Here is a 15,797-nt window from a genome sequence, read left to right as displayed (position 1 = left end):
AAACCACTTCACGTTTTGACCCACCTGGTAGTATGTTAAGTGCCTTGTTTTACACCAGCTTGAGAGTTTGGCAGTTCTCGCGAGTGACAGTGGTCGCAAATTGCATTTGCGACCCGGACATGTTTGACGCTGTCAAATCCTATGTGCTAGTATACGGATGCCCTCAGGCTGGGCGAACTAGTGCGACACTGAATGCGAAACTGAGTGAATAAAAAAACGTTTTGACAGCAGTTAGTGCGGCACTGGGGTTGAAACTGAACAAAAACGAATTCGCTATAAGGTGGAATGTTTTGTTCCATCACACTCAAGCCCCGGGCAAGGGGATATGATCCGCGAGTCAAGATGTGCTACAAATTTAGCTGTCATTGCCAAACCTATCAAATTACTCGGCGAACTCAAGGCAAATCTATGGAACAAGGTGCGCCCATTCGCTAACTAAAAAAAGAATTGTTTTTTGAAAAAAAAATTTATGTGAAATGTAATGATCATGATGATCACAAGGGTCTGAATGATAATATAAAACGTAGAACCCTAGGTTGATCACTTGAAATGTAGTATTATATTATAATGTAAACCAACTTAAGAAATTGAAAGAATTTAAGTGAAATAAAAGGGTTTGAATGAATTCTGCATTATTTCAATAATTTCAGTTGTATTTAGCTGCTGCGTAAACGTCATATTTAACTCGAAATAATCGTTAAATTCGTGAAAATTTAAAGAAGGTAGTTTTGAAATCTTATAAATAGTATGTAGATTTTTAAGTTATTCGATTACTTAAAACACGTAGTCCTGACGCTTACTTAGCCATTTGGTTGTATATTTCCAAATATTTTACAACACAATAATCACAAAAACTCACCATTATAATATAAAATCAGCATCAAACACAATTTCAGTTTCATATTATTTCACAATTTTCGAGGAAACGTATTACTCTATTACATAGAATACATATTGAATACAGAAAAGTAAATTTTCATTCATTATTTTTTGTTCTAGAAGTGTGTTAATTTCGTCCTTAATTTCGTTTTCCAAATGGCGCAAATCATTATGGTGCCTTCAACGCAAAGACAATAAATGAAACGCTTGCAGCGTAAAACGTAATGAATATAATGAATATAGCAATGAGTATTTCATAAAGTATCAGTATATTCCACAAATTGTGCTCAATCGTCTTAATTTACTTTTGTGTATTTTTTAAATGGCTGCAGAAAACCACTTCACGTTTTGACCCACCTGGTAGTATGTTAAGTGCCTTGTTTTACACCAGCTTGAGAGTTTGGCAGTTCTCGCGAGTGACAGCTAAGATAAGATCAGACAATAGGGGGTCTTTTACGGACCAAATTTCTGTCAGATACGGACCAAATTTCTGTCAGTCGTTCTGATTTCTGATTGGTCGATTTCGATAAATTTTGTAAACAAAGTCGATTTTTCCAGTGTTGCCAATAAAAATAAATTACGTTGGGTTTGTATTGAATTTAGAAAAAAAATGAATTTAATTGATATTACGATACTTAGTTTAGAGGAAATGTGAAGGAATTGTATACACGTTTTACCTAATTATTTTGTTACTATATTTTGATTGAATTGAAAAATTTATATATATATATATATATATATATATATATATATATATATATATATATACATCCATTTCATGTCAAACCGATATAGTGCTCCTCAGATTTCCATGAAAAGTGGTAGTTTCTTTCTTTATTGCAAAATATTAGACCCGTATTTTTTATTTTTTCGTTAGGGTGACCTTTTCTTATTTTAGGGTGGTCCGAAAAATCATTTTTTTCAACTTTTTCCTAAAAGTGCCTTTTTTAAAAATTCATAACTTTTGAATCACTGAATTATCTGATTTTATCCTTTTAAAGCATATTTTTGAGATTGTCTATTTGAAAATATGCAATAATCATTGAATTCGCACCAACCAAATGTTACGATTCATTAAAATAGAAATTTGAAAAATCCGATATTTTATAATATTTGGCAGCTCTGGTATCTTCATGTCATGGCTTCGTTTTTGGACGACGAAGAAGAGTAAGAAGCCAGTTGTCTGGTCTTGTCTTAGGTGACAGTGGTCGCAAATTGCATTTGCGACCCGGACATGTTTGACGCTGTCAAATCCTATGTGCTAGTATACGGATGCCCTCATGGGCACCTTACACGATCAAACTGATTGACAATAAGTGTCTTCTATATCGTGACAGCTAGGCTTTCGACATCCGATCTAACCTCAATCAATATTTTGCCACCTTACACGGTCAATATCGCCCTCAACCCGAGACAACGAAAATATCCGCGATGGCTAGTGGTGACATTCGAGTTTGGGATCCAAACTATTCTCCATCAGATTAGAAGGCTAAAAGGCAATTTTCAATTGGTAAAATTTGAATGAAAATATCTACTTGGTATTATTTAATTAGTTGAAGCGCGTAGTCCTAACTCCAACTTAACCTATTTTCTATGAATTTTCAGATATTCCTACTAAAATTTATTATTATTATATAACGTCAGTTTCAGATACAATTTTTGTATGGGATTTTCTCACCACCTGCAGAAAAAAAGTGATTTGCATTCACATAGAATACTAATTTGATTTGGAAAAGTTAATTTTCATTCATAATTTACACTTTAAAACTCGTTTTTCCTTCTCAAAAACACATCATAATACTCGCTTCACAAATACAGACTGATCCTTTCAGTTTCAGGGATGCCAAATTATTTTAGATTGTGAAAATATATGCAAATTATATTATCTGCAAGCAAATGTTTTTATTCGATAAATAAGACTATGACAGTAGAACTCCGATTATCTGTATCTGTATCTGTACCCCGATTATCTGTATCTGTATCTATTTCTGTATTGATAAAACATAGTTTCTATGTTTAAAAATCATCCCGACTATTCACGGATAATCGGGATTCTACTGTAACTTGAATTAACACGTGATGTTTTTTCACCTGTGATTTTCCCAGATCTTCTCATTCTCCAAATTTTATAGTGGAGTGTGAAGAAACACACAACTTAGACTAAAGTGGCTGCCCCGCTCGCTAGCGCAAAGAATGACCGAGTTCAATGTTAAAAACATTCCTAAGACGTTGTTAATTTTCATTCACTCTCTCACCATCACATTGTCAGTTACTTTGAGGTTTTGATTTGTATCGCGAAAAGTACTGTATTTTGCTATTTTAGGTACAGTAATTTACATTTAATGCGACATTTTTCTAATTGGACAGACCTGTATGCGACACGTTTAGTTAGTCATTTTTGTAAACATCGAGTTCAGGCCCAAATTATGGCCCCACATTGACATTCGCCGCCAGACGTCGACGCTGTACCACTCTCATCTTCAATGTCCAATTACAGGTCAAATCGCGTCCAGTGCGACACTGAGTGGTTCTCCGGCATGTCGCATTAAATGTAAATTACTATATCAGCTTTCCAAACCAAAAGCTTTCATTTATGATTCCTACAATTTCAGAAGTTTATAAATTTTAATTGCAATCGCAAAAAAGACTAACAAACATTAAATGTCCGCTTGCAAATCTGGCAACTCAGTCTGAAAGTCCGTGAGGTAAAACGTCAACATCATGCATCCATATGAAATGTCACGATATTGATGCTCGAAAATCAGAAAATCCGGATTTCTGCGTTGTCGGCCATGTTCAGCTGTCATTATGCTCTCAGATGTCATCATATTGTCAATAAATTTGACCGTGTAAGGTCCGCTTCAGGCTGATCACACTGAATCATTTCATGATAACAAACAAGACGAGTATGATAAGGTGGGAATATAAAAGATAGACAAGGTCCTTAGAACATTACAGACAAGGTACTTAGGGTGATCATACAATGTTTGGTCGAAGTCAAATATTTGGCTCTTTTCGACTGATAAAGTTTGATCAACGTGTACTGATGAAATATATTCGACACAAAACACGACAAGCAAATACAGTAATTTTTATTCAATACGACATGCCGAGGCACCGCTCAGTGTCGCATTGGAGACGATTTCGACTTGTAATTGGACATTCGCGAAAACAGTGGAACAGTGTCGCATCTGGAGGCGACTTTCAATGTGGGGTCATAACTTGGGCCCCGAACTCGATGTTTACAAAAATGTCCAATTTGAGGTGAAAATGTTCAATTAAACTTGTCCATTGCAGGTCTACCCTATTATGTCAATGACGAATTAAATGTAACTTACTGTATTCAGTTATTGGATGCCTGAAATATTTTTTCGGTCTGGAGTTCGGGTTGAGTAGCGTACTGGAGTGGACGTGTGTTTTTGCGCTCCGTGCTTTGACCTTTATGTGCTTGCGATTCCTGCCGTTTTAAAGTGTCATAACCAGTGAAACTGATGAACATTGTTCTAGTAGAATGAAAACCAGTGAAATTCGGTTGAATTACATGTTTTATAGTGAGATAAAAATAAAAAGTGACATCAGATCGAGAGAAGCCATTTTTCTTCGGCTCGTAATTATTTGTTAGTTAGAATTTTCTCTAACGTTGTGCTCCTGATTGTCGGCACTCTCGCAATGTGCTCTTGTTCGTCACGCTCTCGGTTTCGTGTCTCTCTCAGTTCTCGCGCTCTCAAATGCGTGTTGTGTTCTTATCGTCGCGTAATCGGTTTCGGGAAGACTGTTTACAAATATATGTTATGGGAAAATCTATGCTTAGCTTCATGTGATTGATTTGGAGTTGCTAACGAGTATGAAGATGTTCTTTGGTTTTTTTTGCACCGCCGTAGTGAACGTATCACATCGAAAGAAAGCGCTGACATCGCTGGACTGAGGATACGAGCTAAGTTTTATTTTTCATTCCTATCTCATACATATTATAAACATTACATTTAATTTATTGTGGGTTCCTGTGGGTGTGGGTAGAGATTTTATTTCATTTCATTTCATATAGCAGCTGTGTGTTAACGGTTCCAGATTTGAGTACAATCATAGGCAAAACAGGAGTTCCCGCTGCAATCAGTGACTCGAATATGTGGAGGTGACGGGCGGATGTGTGTGTGTGTGTGTGTGTAGCGTATTTCTGAGCGAGTGGCGAATTGATCCGGAGAGTGAGATTCATCATCCTCTCTAGCGAGTGCGTCCTAATGTTCGGTTTCGTTAACTGGGCTGCAGCAGTTGCAATGTAAGCTGCCATTTGAATTCATCTTGAAATGACTGACTCTGAACTCCAGGATGTACCTCACATTATGGAGTTGTCCGAATTCACTTTATGTTGCGTATCTAAAGTAGTTTGTGTAGATTGTGATTAGCTTGTATTGTTGCCAAAAAATATTATTCTCTGCATACAGAAGGACTTGGAAAATGGAGGAGAAGGATTTGGTCACTCAACCCTACTGTTCGCAAATGTTTGTATATGTGTTTGTATGTATTTGTATTTATTTTTTTCTCTTTTTTTCGAGTTTGTGCTGTACTATAAACTATGTTGTTTTTTTTTAAATTCTGGATTCCAAATAAGGTGGTTGCAGAATTATAATTTCAAATGTCTTTCCTCGTCGATTCTATGTTGAGCCTTTTTTTTCAAAGGGTCGAGGAACTCGGATTTTAAAATCAGATTCAGTGTTCATATACACACTCTCGTGTACTGTGATGGTGGATGCGACTGTGTGCGAGAGGTGGCCGTACGAGATGTTAAGGTCGTGGGATTGCAGCTGCATTGAATGATATTGGTGTGGATGTATTGCTTTCCCTCGCTTTGTTCGGACTTGCTGCTTCGAGCGGGCAGAGTGGTTTGTTTTTTTTTCGTCAGTTGTGCAGTCAAATTTTTGTGTGAGCTCGGATCCACTGTCAACATAGTCTTGAGTGCAGTTATGTTGAATCCGAGTACATATGGTTTGATTGTACGATAGCTAAGGTAAGGAGACGAGCTATTTTGTTCGCTTGGTCTGGCCGATTTAGGGTGGCGCGAGGGGACACTGACAGCCGCACCGGTGCAATTCTGTGTAGCTGTTTACTTCTCGCGATTGCATACGATTCGAGTGGCCCCATTTTCGCACAGAGGTTCATCAAATTTAACCAAAATATGGAACTAGTATGAACATAGTAGCTTTAGTGTATTAATTTATACTCTACAATAACTCACGAAAATTTTGAAATAACCATTCTACCAGTTTGGTCGCCCTGAAATGTTTTTTTTTATTGTAGAATCATTTGACGATAATTGTTTGATGATTCATGCTTGTGCTCGCAGAACAATACATGCTCGAGTTAAGCGCAGCTGTCATCCTGAGTGAATAAAGTTTTGCTACTGGCAAGCGAAACCAAATCACATACAAAATTCCAGAACTACATTTAATTTCTTGGCGACGAAATAAACTCTATTTGTTAATCACAACAACCTCGAAAAGAGTAGCACTGCTTCATTATGATCAAGATTAGCGCAAATGCAATCCTAGTTGAAACCAGTTTTGCGACTGGCACGCGAGCCCAAATAAATTATTAACTTAATGTAACTTATTGAATGACTTGATATTCCCCAATTAATTTTTTGTTGCACAACCTTAACACCTGCTTCGCCATAATGTCAGTTCAATTCATTGATGACAGAAAACAAACAATGTAAACTGCTTGGAAAAAGGCTGAATATTTGCCTCAGCAGTGAGACATTACTAATACCCTAGTGTAAATATTTCCCTCCCGCTATCTCTCCTCCTTGTTTATATTTATCATTACGACTGCATGATTTGCAACACCAAACAATTGTCAATCATAGCATAAAAAATTAGCCGATTGTTGCATCGTTACAGGGCCAATGCACAAGGGAGCAGATACAAATGGGGTTTCAGCGTAGCGAAGATGCACTATTTTTACGTACGGGTTATGAAGCACGCACGTACGTACACAAAAATCCATATATCGATGACTCGAAGCAACTAAATATACACACACTTATCTCCGTTTTGCGCTCTTCTCAGCAGAAACCCTTTCTGTTAATATTGCCAGTCTAGATTAGCTTAGCTGTCATGCTTTGTGCAGAGAGTTTTCCTACGGTCATGCGAAACCAAATCACTGACAAAATTCCAAAACATTTATTTTATTGTTCAGCTGACGATATCCTAGCTTGATGATTCCTCACACAATTGTGTAGCTCAGAACCTTAATACAATGGCGTCAGTTTGATGCAATGATTGCGTCCACAGCTCAATCCGAAACGAGGACATATTCATTGCTTTTAATACAGAACGATACTGAAAGTTTGCCTTCCTTCCTTGTTTGAGATTTTAAACATCTTCAGTTCCTTAGTCTCTAACCTCCAATAAGGCCATAGGAAAACTTTACTTTATCCATCATATTACTCCACCTCCCCCAATGCCTTGAGAAAGACATTCGATCCCTCGCCGTCCAGCTCGCCTAGCAACGATGTTGTTCAGTCGATTTCCTCACGAAGAATGAAAGTATTCCTCAACGAGATCCACTGCTTATACTCTAGGCCTTTGTTCTTCTTCTTTTCCTTTGTTCACGGAGACTTTACATCTTACGATTTCCCCTTCGTTGCTCGTCGATAAGTTGCTCGTTATTAACAGCTCTGTTCGGGAAAGCACTTGAATGGACTGAACAAATGTATGAGGAAATGGGAATGCTTCCAATTTTCATCAATTTAAACCATATAAAGACTATGGGATTGTAATGTATAGCATATCAAACAAATCTTAGGGAATTTCCGATTCGTTTGGTATCGCCAAATCCGTTCGCGGCAAAAATAGTTATTAACGTTAACTTTATTTCATAAAAACGTGACCTGTATTCTGATTTGGCACCCTTAATCTACGTCAAAAACAACTTCGCAGTTTTGTGTTTGAACACAAACATGATTTTTTCGTACCTATGTTTGAAAATGTGACATGTATGTATTCATAGTATATTTGGATATACGATGTTTAATCCTAATGTTTTACATGATGTACGAACATGGTGTACAGTTTCTCTTGCATTTCCACCCCAAGCACCGGCAGTGTGTAGAGTAGAAGAAGCCAATTGGACACCACACCACCACCACTCAAAACACGGTGTGTTGGTGTGCTGACATGGAAAAAGACGGGTGGGTAATGTCAGGGACATAACCGGAGTGACGTAGGACTATACAAAGGGGACAGCTTTTGTTAAATATATATTTTAAATATATTGTTTTATTTTCTTCTCCTACGTGAATACCTACCTATCTACCTGAAAAATGGGTTAGTTCACTGTTTACTCTTTATGAATATGTTGATGGTTTTGAAAAGAACCTTTGGTGTTGTGTTTTTGTTATCACTCGATATTCCCATCTTGTTCGGTTAAACCTTCCTGTTTAGCTATTGCGTTTGCCACTCGCCACAGCTTTCACAGTTGGAAAATTTCTTCCCATCCAGCTTGTAACATGTTGTTCAGTAAATTACAATTTAATGCGACGTGCCGGAGAAACACTTTGCCACTCACTGAAACTAATTGTTGCCTTGATGAGCGCCGAACCGAAGCTGCTCTGTTCTTCATGCGGGTTTTCTGATTGTCGTGAGCAGCTTTGCAAGCCAACTCGAGCACTCCGACGGCCGAAACTCTATAACCGCTATTAGGTATACTGGTGCTCCGGCACCAATCCGTTCGGCCTAGTTACCCTTACGGAGCAATCAGTGAATGCGACCAACAGGAAACTGGAGACCTACACGGTTCGAGTGAGACTTTGCCTTTCCCTTAACTTGTCCTCCTTTGTTACGTCCACGATGCCGATGCCGTACAACCACACGGGTTTACGGTTTGAAAGAAAATAAGATATTTTTTTGGGGTCCGCGTGTTTTATACTCTAGCGGTACACACTCACAGGATAGAGACAAATCGGCAGACTCAGCCAGAGGGGCGAGTTCAACGAGAGGAACGAATAAGCGTTAAAAGGGAGCGATGGCAAAAAAATACATTCATTACGATTTGTTCGCTCGTTGGATTCACATGCAGGCTAAAAAGGGTCCTTTTCAGGATCACAAAATTATCTTCAATCTAAAGAGTTTATTGTTTTGTTATCACTCGATATCCCCATCTTGTTCGGCTAAACCTTTCTGTTTAGCGATTGCAGTTGCCACAGCTTTCACAGTTGGAAAAATTCTTCCCATCCAGCTTGTGACATATTTTACAATAAATTACATTCAATGGCACGTCGCATTACCACCACTCAGTATCGGATTGGAGGTAATTTTAACCTGTAATTGAACATTTGCGATGACAGTGATACAGTGTCGACTTTCAATGTGGGGTCATAATTTGGACCCCGAACTCTATGTTTACAAAAATGTCCAACTAAATATGTCGCATTACAGGTCCGTCCAATTAGCTAAATGTCGAGATAAGTGTAAATTACTGTACTTTCAATCTAGAAGCAATTTAAGAATTGGTGAAAATCAATAAGCTCAGAACAAGTGCCAAATTCACATACTCATCATATCCTGGCAAACAAATTATGAAAAAATCAATTTGTGTTTTATTATTATTTTGGATATTGTTTTAGAAAGCATTGAACTGTATTTCCTAAACTCTTTTTTGGAAGGTTTAATGGCCCTGAAAAGCGCCTTGTTTTATGGAATGGTTCCAATTTAGAAAACTTAGTACTCGTGGTTTTGAAAAAAACCATTTCGAACGCCCTCGATGCCGCTCTTGATGTGTTCTGTTCTGAATGCGGTTTTTCTTATCGTCGCGAGCAGCTTTGCCAGCTAACTCGATCACTTCGGCGGCCGAAACTATATAACGCCGGCTAGGTGGACTGGTGCACTGGTACTAACGGGCTCGGCCTAGCTACCCTTGCGGGGAACTCCAGATCAACACGGTTCGAGCGGGATTTTGCCTTTCCCTTCACTTTTCCTCCTTTACCATGTCCAGACATGGCTGCTTGGGTTGGCTTGTTGATGTGTTGTGATGCGAACCGATGTGGTGTACGGTTTGAATGAGAATGATCGTTACGGCAGCGGAGCGGGGATTTTTAAGCTGACTGGCTGGCTCGAGAATTACGCATGTGTGAGACTGCGACCAGTGTTTCGTTCCAATCGTGCTTCATTCTATTTCGCTGCTGCTCTGGTTGCCCGTTTTGGTCGGTACGATTTGAGGAGCACAAAATGGACCAATCAAAAATGGGCACATAGTGCATTTTGACAATGCTTGATATTTCACAATTATTCAATTATTTATCTCAAGAAAAATGAAATGTTATTCGTTATGATAGATGCGTAGATATATTTCCTATCAATTGATGCAAAAACCTTTGCGATCTATTGAGAAATTCTCGAGTTATAAGCGTTCCAAATCTTGCATTTTTTCCTACTTGTTCAGTGCCTAGATTTCCATTTCACCCCCTATATCTTCCGGTTAGACGTAGTCCTACGTCAAAATGCTTCTTGATCATGACAATGGGTGCTTCATATAAAATTTTGGATAAATAAAATAAACCTCTTTATCTGTTCTGAAAAAAATAAACGTCAATTGATATCAAAGTTCTTCACAATTGATTATTCAGTGCACGCATCAATTTATATATTGAATTTATGTAACATCCGTAACATTCGCCACATCAAAATATCAAGAATAGGTGTAAACCTTCCTGGAAACATTCATCTAAAACTATTAAAAACATTCATTCATCTAAAACTATTAAACACTTCTCATCATTTTGCGCTATTCTCAAAAGAAACCCTTCTGTTAATATTACTGGCCTCAAAAAAGTTGAATTACTTTCTCATGCTCGAGAGAAGCGCAGCTGTCACCCTTAGTGGAAGAGGTTTTGCTACTGGCAAGCGAAACCTAATCACATACAAAATCCCAGAACGACATTTACTTTCTTGGTGACTGAACAAGCGAAATAAACTCTTTTTGTTAATAGCAACCTCGAAAACTGTAGCATTGCTTCATTATGATCAATATTAGCGCAAATGCAATCCTAGTTGAAGGCAGTTTTGTGACTGGGACGCGAACCCAAATAACTTATAACATTTAAGATGCTTGGTGTTGTGATAGATTTGATGGAGTTCTTCCAGCGAAAATCAACCAATCGTATTTTTGGTTTGATCAGCTTAAAGCTGTAAATTATATTTATTGTGACATAAAAATTCAGTATAAATTCATTTTAGAACTCACATTTCAGTCTCCTTTTAGTTCTCTTATCACAAACAGAATTTTAATTTAATTTTAATAGATTCGCTTATTTATCTCGCACTTCAATCCAATAGTTTTCTTTTGTTATATTTGTTTACGATTTTTCCCTATTCATTTGTTTACCTATTTAGTTCTTGGATCACCCGTCACAGGTAGCAGATCACGTTAGCTACCGTTACTGATTCTAAACGAGGGGCTTTTGCGGCGAACAGTCTCCCCCCCGTGTCGCCTTAACTTCCGGTTCAGCGTCACCCAATTTTTCCACGTCCAGCAAAGCCAGTCTCGTTACCGGCCTTTTCAAAATCCCTAAGGATGTCTTCACCTCTGCACTACGTGCTACTCCGTCTTTTCCCGGAACTGTGTGGATCACTCGTCCACGTAACCACCGGTTCCGGATATTCTCGTCCACCACAAGCACCAGGTCTCCCACTTCGATCTGTCTTACGTCCTGAAACCACTTCGTCCGTCTAATAATAGTCGGGAGGTATTCCACCAACCAACGGCGCCAAAAGTTGTCCATCGTGTGCTTAACCATGTTCCAACTATTTTGCAATGCCATTTTTTCATCTGTTGGTAGCTTCTCCGGTTCTCGTACACCATTGGAATTGAGAAGCAAAAAATGGTTGGGCGACAACGATTCATGGTCAGCCGTTTCCAGCGGGATGAACGTCAATGGTCGAGAATTGACCATGCTTTCTGCTTCTGCCATCACTGTAGCAAGCGACTCCTCGTCTAGCTTCCGCACAATCGGAACGCATCCAAGTGCTGATTTTACGGCCCGTACCATCCTCTCACAGCAGCCTCCCATATGAGGAGCAGCAGGAGGGTTGAAACGCCACTGAGTTTGAGCATTTGTGAATGTACTACCCAATTCAGAATGAATCCTGCTGATTTCGTCCCGTAGCTCCCGGCTCGCTCCTACAAAATTAGTGCCATTGTCGGAGAATATTTCCTGAGGGGAACCCCGTCGTGCAATGAATCTCCTAATTGCCTTCTTACACGAATCCGTGGTTAAACTGGCTACTACCTCTAGGTGGATTGCTCTGATAGTGAGGCACGTGAAAAGACACACCCATCGTTTAACTACGCTTCGTCCAACCTTCACCAAATACGGACCAAAGATGTCTACACCCACGTAAGTGAACGCCCGCACATACGGTTCTAATCGTACCGCAGGTAGCGGTCCCATTTTAGGGGCGATCGTCGTTGTCTTGTACACCCGGCACCACATACATCGCTTTCTAATAAGGCGTACTTCAACTCGCAGCCGTGAGACATGAAATTTCTGTCGCACCTCATTCACTATGGTCTCATCGTTTGCATGTCCGTACTTCCTGTGGTAAAAATCCAGCAGCAGCTCCGTAATTTTGTGGTTTCTAGGCAGAATGATAGGAAACTTCGAGTCGTAAGCCATAACTTGCGCGTCCGCAGCTCTACTGCCTACTCTCAACACCCCGTATTCGTCCGCGAATGGAGATTGCTTCAGTAAACTGCTAAATGCTCCAATTTGTTTCTGGCCTCCACCACTCCGTTCTAAATTCGCCTTTAAGATCACTGCTTCATCCGGAAACGCTTCAGATTGCGCGATCAACCACAAAGTTCTCTCAGCTTTGCGAATTTCCGCGCTAGTTACCCCAACAGTACCCGTTGATTCATTATTCTTTGAAGTTCGCAGGTTATCCACAATGTGATGAACATATGTCACCGAGCGCAACATTTTTTCAAACCGCGAAAATCTTTCAGGATCTATTAGCGGTTCCCTGACCAGATGACTGCATACATACGCCTCCCGTAAGAAACTCGGGTCCCTGGAACCAACGGCTTTCAATGTTACACGAAGGTCCCTTTCCCCATTTGGTGGCGCATCTGCCACATTGATCTTCGTTGAAATCCACTGCCATTCGTCGATGCTCGAAAGACTCAATATTTCATCGATTCTGAATGCTACAAACTGGCGATATCGACGTGTATCCGATTTAATCCAGGAACAAACCGTCGATGAGTCGCTCCAAAAACAGGTTTTCTTCACCTTTATCGAGTGATTCTCCTCGATCGTTTTCCGAGCTCCAAGTAACGCTGCCATCAACTCTAAACGAGGAATCGAAACTCCTCTAAGTGGTGCGACCTTCGTTTTGGACGCAACAAGAGCCACCCTGATCTGCCCCCGATCTGAGATGCGAAAGTACGCTACTGCTGCATAAGCCTGGGCGCTGGCGTCCACGAACACGTGCAACTCAAGACTATCGAAGCTTTCTGGATCATATCCAGGGAAATAGCACCGGGGAATACGCAATCCGGTCATGTTCCTCAGTGTTGCCAACCATTCCATCCAACGAGTTGCAATCTCCATTGGAATGTTTGAGTCCCAATCCGTGTCAGTTCGCCAAACTTCTTGGATAAGGATTTTCCCATGGATGACAAACGATGCCACCAATCCAAGGGGATCGTAGATGCTCATGACTAGCCGAAGCATTTCCCTTTTTGTTGGGATCACGGTACCTTCCAGTAGGGTTCTCATTTTTTCGCAAAACTGCAACGAAAACACGAAGACATCTTCTTCTTGTATCCACACCATCCCCAACACTCGTTCAAACCCAATGTCCTTCTCCGGTAGCATGGGCTTTGATGATTTTAGGTTCTCTTCCCCTAGCTTCTCTAGTACGCTCCGGTCATTCGACATCCAATTGCGGATATGGAATCCCGCTCGTTTGTGGACCTCGATTACCTCTTGCGTCACCTCAAAGGCTTCCTCAGCTGTGTCAAAGCTATCTACGTGATCGTCCACGTAATGCCGCTTTTTCACTGCTGCCGCTCCTCGTGGAAGTTCTGCTTCTTGTTCGGTCGCGTTCAAATTTTTCACGTACTGCGAATGTGATGGGGAACAGGCTGCTCCGAATATCGCAACATTGGACGCCATGGTCTTCAGTGGCTGCTCTGGAGAATATCTATACGGGAACAACAATGCACTGCGATCTTGTGCCCGAACCATTGTTCATAAGTAGCTATCAAAATTCTACGGAAGCTTGTGGGTATTCTAACGCCGAAAATCTCCTGCGTCTGCAACGTAGTCTGAGAGGTAGTGCGAAAGATTCAGTCAGCAGCTTCCTCCTCCACCCATCGACAGTGCCGCCATTTTGATTGCCAAGGTTCGAGCAACTCCTGCCCCGAAGCCAGACCGGTTAGAGACACTGGTTAGCTTTGGATTGGTAGTTCAAAATCTGTGCGGACACCTGAAAGCAGTTGGGTTACAAAATCATCTCGCTAATCCGATTCTACTCCAAGAGCTTGTGGATAAGCTGCCAGCAACGGTCAAATTTAGCTGGGCGCTTTACCAGGAACAAGTTCCAGTAGTTGATTTGAACGTATTCAGTGTCTACATGGCGAAAATATCATCGGCGGCGAGTGGCGTAACACAGCATACAACTATTACGTCGAAAATTAATAAAGATGAACGAATTCGACAAAAAGAGATAATCGTATCTCAACACACACGTGTCTATGGATCAATGGAAACCAAATCGCAAAAACGAAGAGGTGACCTCAGATAACGGTAGTAGAAGGCAAAAAGAAAGTGGTACCGGTACAGCTGGTAGCAAATTTTGTTTCGTTTGCAAAGTCGATAGTCACCAAGTCGAAAGCTGCGCATCATTCAAAGGGTTGAATTTGGATGGTAGGTGGAAAGCGGTGAAGGTGAACAAACTTTGTGCTCGCTGCCTTACATCACATGCACGGTGGCCGTGCAAAGGGGAAATCTGTGGAATCAACGACTGCCCTAAGCGACACCACCGTTTACTCCATTTTGATCCACCTACTGCGTCTAAGAACACTGATGCGGTGGTAGCAGTTCATCGTCAGTTGTCGTCATCAACACTCTTCCGCATCCTACCGGTTACATTATTCGGTAAAAATGGGCAATTTAACACCTACGCATTCCTCGACGATGGGTCGTCGGTAACTCTCGTAGAGCGGTCGATCGCAAACGCCCTAGGGGTCAGCGGGGAAATGGAAACATTACACATCGAATGGACTGGAGGCATTAATAAGACCATTGTTGGAGCAGAAGTTGTAACGATGGAGATATCCGAGGCTGGTGGAAGCAAACGGTACAAACTATCAGAAGTGTACACAGTCGACAATCTAGGCTTACCGCAACAGACAACGGACTACGCTGAGCTTGCTGCACGATATACGCATCTCGAGAAACTTCCAGTGAAGAGCTTTAAGTCAGCCATACCAGGTTTCCTGATCGGACAGAGCAACTGTCATCTACTTGCTACATTGAAATTGCGGGAAGGCAAATTGAACGAGCCGGTTGCAACAAAGACTACGCCGGTTGCAACAAAGAAGTTGTTTGTGCACATCACTTGTCTGTGAACTCCGTAAACTACCACAAACTGCCCATCCGATTCTGGTCTTTGTTGCAACCGGCTCGTTCAATTTGCCTTCCCGCAAAAAAAAATACCCCAAATAATTTTTGGTGCACAACCTTAACGCCTGCTTCGCCATAACGTCAGTTTAATGCATTAATGCATTCTCAAAGGCACCAAAGAAGTCTTTATGATGACGGAAAACAAACAATGTTGACTGCTTGGAAAAAGACTGAATTATGCCACACAGCTTGTACTTTGCTGTAACACCCATCGATGCGAATTCGCTGATCA

The 15,797-nt window shown here is 40.6% G+C and overlaps 1 protein-coding gene and 1 long non-coding RNA gene across 2 annotated transcripts in view; both read right to left on the bottom strand.

Moving 5' to 3' along the window:
• Positions 1 to 566, bottom strand: part of LOC129765153 (uncharacterized) — a 34,830-nt gene extending 34,264 nt beyond the window's left edge. The window contains exon 1 of the long non-coding RNA XR_008741394.1: positions 25 to 566. This is a non-coding gene — a long non-coding RNA (uncharacterized LOC129765153). The remainder of the gene's footprint in view (positions 1 to 24) is intronic.
• A 10,754-nt stretch (positions 567 to 11,320) lies between these two features.
• LOC129766310 (uncharacterized) lies at positions 11,321 to 14,125 on the bottom strand. Its single transcript, XM_055766832.1, has one exon. The coding sequence runs from the start codon at positions 14,123 to 14,125 to the stop codon at positions 11,321 to 11,323; it is 2,805 nt and encodes a 934-aa protein (XP_055622807.1).
• Between the last annotated feature and the right edge of the window lie 1,672 nt (positions 14,126 to 15,797).

The sequence above is a fragment of the Toxorhynchites rutilus genome, chromosome 2 (assembly GCF_029784135.1).
Source record: "Toxorhynchites rutilus septentrionalis strain SRP chromosome 2, ASM2978413v1, whole genome shotgun sequence".
Classification (NCBI taxonomy): Eukaryota; Metazoa; Arthropoda; class Insecta; order Diptera; family Culicidae; genus Toxorhynchites; species Toxorhynchites rutilus.
This window is presented reverse-complemented; position numbering and strand designations above follow the sequence as displayed.